At 39.7% G+C, this 6,317-nt stretch overlaps 1 protein-coding gene across 1 annotated transcript; it reads left to right on the top strand.

Annotated features, from left to right (window-relative positions):
- Positions 1 to 1,287: 1,287 nt before the first annotated feature.
- On the top strand, positions 1,288 to 2,518 carry LOC149160221 (9-cis-epoxycarotenoid dioxygenase NCED4, chloroplastic-like). The gene has a single exon (XM_089434545.1). It carries the CDS (start codon positions 1,288 to 1,290, stop codon positions 2,464 to 2,466), a length of 1,179 nt encoding a protein of 392 aa, XP_089290671.1. The 3' UTR covers positions 2,467 to 2,518.
- Positions 2,519 to 6,317: the final 3,799 nt, after the last annotated feature.

Genomic DNA, 6,317 nt, shown 5'->3' with positions numbered 1-6,317 from the left:
GAAATTTAATTATGATTATGGTAAAGTTTCAATCATTTCTATTAAACTTAAAGCTGAGTAAGAACTAAATCCCAAATAAACAAACCTAACAAATACCTTACACTTTTACACAATATTAAACACTATTTTAGGTAGGCATATTCATTTTAAAAAGATGTTGACGCGTTGCTAGGTGTATTAATTTGAAAAAACATAACATGTTCGACGCGTTGCATATGGAACAACACATGGCTTGTTTGCAGAGTTTCATAACTCAACAACAGTTATATTAATATTCTTTTATACATTTTTTTCCCATAAATATTTGTGTAAATAAAATTTGATCTACTTATTTAATATAATTATAAATTAACTTACTATTTTAAAGTGAGTTCGTAATTTTTCAATCTTTATATACATTTCTCTCTTTTTAATTTTCTAAATAATATAAATTTTGAAATTTTATAAAATATAAAGTTATACTATAACATAATTTTGAATTTGGTTTTTGTACAAAATTAATTTTTTTGTAAATATGTATTTGATGCCCATTTGAAGTTCGTTTTTTGTCCCAAAAAAAATGGTATTTAACGCTGGGTTGGCATTGTTTATACGAATGGTGGTAGGTGTTGTAATTATACGTAGTTTATGATAATGGTTTCACTCTTAAAACAAAAGAGTCACACTGACTGTTTAAAAAAAAATTAAACAATCTTTGTTACAATGAGAAAAGTTTGGATAGTCAAATGATCCATATTGTTAAGATATATTTTAAACTTTAACTAATATAGTGTTATAGTATTAGAAATATATAGTGTCATAGCATTAGAAGAGAGTTTTCTTTAAAAAAAAAAGTTCCAATAGTCACTTTAATCATAATCAAATTTGAGTATGAGATTTCTTATAGAGAATATTTATATAGAAATTTTTTCTTATGATGATTAGATGGGTGCTTTTAAAACTTTGCTACTTGCTGAGCTAAGTAGATTTCTATTATGAAATGTAACAATACACACAGATAGGTATCTTAATTTAAGATATATCATAGATAAAAAAAATTGACGTTAAAAGTTTTAAATATTATAAATATTTGAGGAAGTGTTTGTATTTTTAGGGATTTAATTTGTTTTAATATATGATAGAGCCATTTTATATGTGTACATGCAACATACTTTAAGTCTAGGATGAGAATACAAAGAATTATATATTTAAGTCTAGGTTGAGAATACAAGGAATTATATATCTCTCAAATTGAGTAATAACTATTGAAATGTTTTCATAAAAAATCATCTTAACTTTAAATTTATCATGGACGTGGCTAATGGCGGGCTGGTCAACACCGGGAAGGGCATGGACGTGGCTAATGCCGGGCTGGCGTTCTTTAACGGCCGTCTGCTCGCTATGTCCGAAGACGATCTCCCGTATGCCGTCAGGGTGACGGGCGACGGCGATCTGGTGACGGCGGGCAGGTTCGATTTCGACGGGCAGCTTCAGGGGTCCTCATCGGTCACCGCGCACCCCAGCATTGACCCCGAGACGGGCGAGCTTTTCGTGCTCAGCTACAACGTCGTCCGACGGCCGCACCTACGTTACTTCCACTTCAACCGCGATGGCACAACCTTTGGACCCCCCGTCGACATCAACATCCGACATCCTACAATGGTGCACGACTTCGCTGTTACGAAGCGCCACATCATCGTTGCAGATCAGCAAATGATCTTCAACATCTTCCGCATGTTCGTCGGAGAATCGCCGGTTTTGTATGACAGGGAGAAGATCCCGCGCTTCGGCGTCATGCCGAGAAACGACACGGACGACGGAAGGATGACGTGGATTGACGTCCCCGGCTGCTTCTGCTTCCATCTGTGGAATGCCTGGGAGGATCCCGACACCAACGAGGTTGTCGTTGTCGGATCCTGTATGACCCCACCCGACGGAATCTTCAACGAATATCCCGACAAACGGCCCCTGAGAAGCATCTTGTCGGAAATAAGACTGAACCTGACAACCGGGGCCTCCGCCAGAACTGAGATTTTTCCGGGCCTAAACCTGGAGGCTGGGCAGATCAACAGAAGCTACGTCGGTCGACGCTCACGCTACGCTTATATGGCCATCGCGGAGCCGTGGCCCAGGGTATCCGGAATCGCCAAGGTCAACTTGGAGTCTAGGGAAATCGTGGCCAAGTTTCTCTTCGACGAAGGTTGCTACGGAGGGGAGCCATACTTCGTCGCTCGCTCTCCTGCTACTCCTTCCGCAGAGGACGACGGCTACGTGATGTCTTTCGTGAACAACGAGAATACGGGAAAATCGGAGTTCGTGATCCTGGACGCCAGGACCCCGGGCCTCGACGTCGTGGCCTCCGTCAAACTGCCCTCCCGGGTGCCCTACGGCTTCCATGGTACGTTTATAACTGGCGAGGAGCTCGCGCGTCAGCGTGTGTACGACCTCACATTTTCCGTTGGACATGTAAACAGCGCCCGATTATAAAGTTTGAATATTTTTCATTTTCCGATTTAATCTAAACCCAATGGAGGATGTATGATCCGGTGAATCTCATTATGAACATCAAAAGTCTTAAGGTAAGATTTGATAGTTGACCTTTAAAATCATGATTAATACAGCTATTTATTAATTGAAAGTATTGAACTAACACGAACAATTCGGTGTGAAACCTTATTGATTTTCATACGTGATAAAGTCACACTATTCATCAGTCTTTTGTCTCATAATTTCAAGCATAGTATATATTTAAAATCATTTCACACAAAAATTAAACACACATAAGTATTGATTTAAGATTAATCCTATAATCAATTAATTGCAATTAGACACCTTACATAAAGAATATTATTCAATATGCCCAAAATAAGTAAGAGTTAAATTTCCAACACCTTTTTCTAAAAATCTCTAACACCCTCTCTTAAAGAGTACTTGTCTTTGATATTTTTGTCTAGGAAAGTTTTGCATTTCTAGTCATGGTCAAAATCATGTAGAGTAAACTCATCAAGTTCTCTCATAACCTTCTAAAGGTATAGTTGGAAGTTGGATTCTCATGTTCCACTCTTGAAAATCTCCCCAGTTCAATTATAATGAATTGAACATCCACAAGTAGCTGCATAACCTCACTGGGGGATCCATCTCTGTTGCTATACATATTTGTTCATTTGTGGTAATATAATCTTGTTTAGTAGATTTTGGAAAACACAGGTCCTGTATAAGATATATTATATGCATGGCTTGCTTGGAAGAACAAAACACTAACTTGGGAAAACTTAATGAAAAGGGGTATGTATGGACCCAGTCAATGTGCACTGTGCAGGATGGAAACAAAAAGCAATTATCATATCCTATTGCATGGTATGGTTCACGACCTCATACTTTTTACTTTTACTCATATGGTTCATGATTCAATTGATACTTGTTTGATATGGTGGAGTGGGAGAACCAAATAACATATGGCCATTCCCCTTGTAGTTTTTTGGGAAATCTGGAAGGCCAGAAATTCCATCATATTTGATGACTTGCCTCTTAATATAGATCATATTGTCAACAATATTGTATTCTGGATGAAGCCCTTGATGTAGAAGCAAACAGTGGTTAAAGCAATTGGTTCCAGGAAATCTGCTCCACACATCTCCTACCATGCTGGTTATTTTGATGGAGCTGCACAAGGTGGATCATGTGGATGTGGCGCATGGCTTCACATAAATTTAGAACAATAGTATAAAATATTTTGGTCTGGGGGAAATGGCACAAACATGCGGGCTGAATCCATCGCCGAATCAATCGCTCTATAAGGTTTACTGATCTGAAAATGGGTCACTTAGGTTTCTTGTCTAACTTACAAGAACCTCTCCCACTTCCAAAGCTTAAATATTCCCAAGTCTTTATGATTAACCAATGCGGAATTAAATATGTGCTTGAAAATAATGGGTTATGCTTATGTTTGTTTAAACTGTTTATGTGCTGTAAATGATTTTGTTTAAACTAATATAAAGAATATAATAATGAACAATGCAGCAACAAGCATCACACATAAGACAACAAATTAATCCAAAACTCTTGGGCTACATCTCCTTGAGCTCTAGTCAATTCGACTGGGCTCTCGGGATTATGGCAAAGTCCTTTTACAAGCTCTTCAGCGCAACTCCATTGTTTACACAAAAACGATGGGCTCAAAACACCATCTCTCCATGGCTTTGAAGCTTTCAGCTTTCTGGCTCTCGGCTCTCACTCTAGCTCTCGACTCTAGCTCTCTGCAAATGACAGCTCTCAGGTTTTTCACCTGACTTCCAAGTGACTCCACTCAGCTGCTCTGCGCATTAGCTCTGCGTTCTCTTTTCCTTCCCTTTCTGCACTGCTCTCTTTTGCCTTAGTTTCTTGCTTTGGCTTAGCCTCCTATTTTTTTTCTTAGCTGCGCCTTCACTCTCTGCTTACGCTCTCCTGTCTCTATCATTCTGTGGCGTTTAAGCCAATCGGCGTTGTCTGTTCGTTTTCCTCTTCTGGGCTCTCTGGTTCCTGGCCTTTGTCGGCTCAAACCCCCCTCTGAGCGCTAGCAATCATTGCTAAACGCCTTCAAGGATGGTGCGGCCACCTGTTCTTTAACAGAAGGAACCATTGGCACTTGAAATCCCCAGAAACAGTCGTTCCCTATTTACACAGAGAAACATTGTAAAACACGGGAAAATTAGCCAATCTGCCATTTATTGAACCTGAAATATCATTAAATCCGCCCTAGAATCTTATCGGGTTCGCCTGCAATCGCTATTGCAAGTCGCAAGTGTTCCTGTGCCGAGGTTTCCTTTGTATTTGAAAAATACATTAAAACACGGGAAATCCCGACACAATGGCTCATACCGGACTTGAAATAATATACAGCTGCATTTATAACCCTTTTGGGCCGGTTTCATCACATCTGCGCATTCCCTTTCGATTTCGTTTATTTAACGAAAACACAAATTTACATTGAATAACTCCTTTTTATAGAACTCAAAATATATATATTTGGGGCGATAAGACCCGTCAGGTCCAGTTTTATCACAAGTTGCATATATATATATATGGCCTCGCTCCTCTGTATGGTCGCGATGCGACATGTCGCAATCGCATATCGCAAAGTCTTGGGGTCTTTCCATATGGCATGGCCTATGCCGACGCCGATCTGCCGACGTTGATATCGGCGATCACAATATCGCTCGACCCGGGGTCCCGCCTTAAGTCCCATGCCATTACCGATGTCGATCTGCCGATTTCGGTGATCGCACTGTCGCATCGGCCTGGTCCTTATGTTATGTCGCATATCTGCCTCCGACCCGATATGTCGGGGATCAGCAATCAGGGGTTTCTCCCCTTTACGCTTAAGTCCGCTCTTTTGTCCCTGGTCTGATGCGATTTACCTTTATAAGGGTTTTTTTCCCATTTTGGAGGATTTTCCTCTTTTTCTAAAGAACACAGGCATCTTCTTTCTATGATAACTTCTGCACCCTAAGTCCATTTTTGCCCATTCAAGTTGTAGTAGGTTCAGAATGAAAAGATTTCTGCAATGGGCTATTTACAGGAACTTCCTTGGACTTTCATTTTCCTCAGTGAGGAACACTTAGACTTAGGAATCTATCCAAAATCCATTTTGGATCACGCCTTCCCACCAAAAGAACTTTTGGTCTCCAAAAGACTGATATACTGATCTGAACAGTACCTGAGAGTAACAAAACCCTCTCTTTCAGCCTCCATACACTTGTCTTGCATAGTGCCTCTGAACCAAAGCCTTTGACCACTTTCCTCACTGGATGTGTTGGTCCTCCTGGGAAGAGCTGTCTTCTTCTTTGCCTTCCTGCAAAACTCCTGCTTAGATGGTCACAGAAGGTAGTTTGAACTTCTCTACCTTGATCATTTATCCAAGGTGACTCAAACAAATGTGAAGTACACCTGCTCCACAAAAATTTCATTTGTACCTATTTGAAAAGCTGTCAGCAACAACTGTTAACAACAACAGAAATACAGACCACAATTGGAAGGGCTAAACTCCTGCTCCAACAAAAGAAACAGATTTCACATCTTGTGAACACCTACATGTCTTACTTCTGCATACAAATGATGGACTAGACAACAAGCCCTCAAAACATGCCTTTCCAACAAATGACCCTTCAAGTCAAGCATGTAGAAAAAGACCATTAGGACTCTTTTCAAAAGATGAAACATTTCATCACTATCTCCATCTTGGAGACCAAGTCAGCATTACATCACATATATGTCAAAGCAATCAATACTACAAGTTAATCACACATACATGTTCAAATACAAGGAAAACATAAACATCCTTGTGTTCATGCATATCATGC

The sequence above is a fragment of the Pinus tabuliformis genome, chromosome 5_2, assembly GCF_031772625.1.
Source record: "Pinus tabuliformis cultivar Carrire ecotype Pingquan chromosome 5_2, CPIR1, whole genome shotgun sequence".
NCBI classification, from domain to species: Eukaryota; Viridiplantae; Streptophyta; class Pinopsida; order Pinales; family Pinaceae; genus Pinus; species Pinus tabuliformis.
Note: the sequence above shows the minus strand (reverse complement) of the source record. Positions and strands in the feature narration are given on the sequence as shown.

What these genes read in the sequence shown, in the direction of transcription:
- LOC149160221 (XM_089434545.1), top strand. Translation starts at nt 1,288, where the DNA reads ATGGACGTGGCTAATGGCGGGCTGGTCAACACCGGGAAGGGCATGGAC.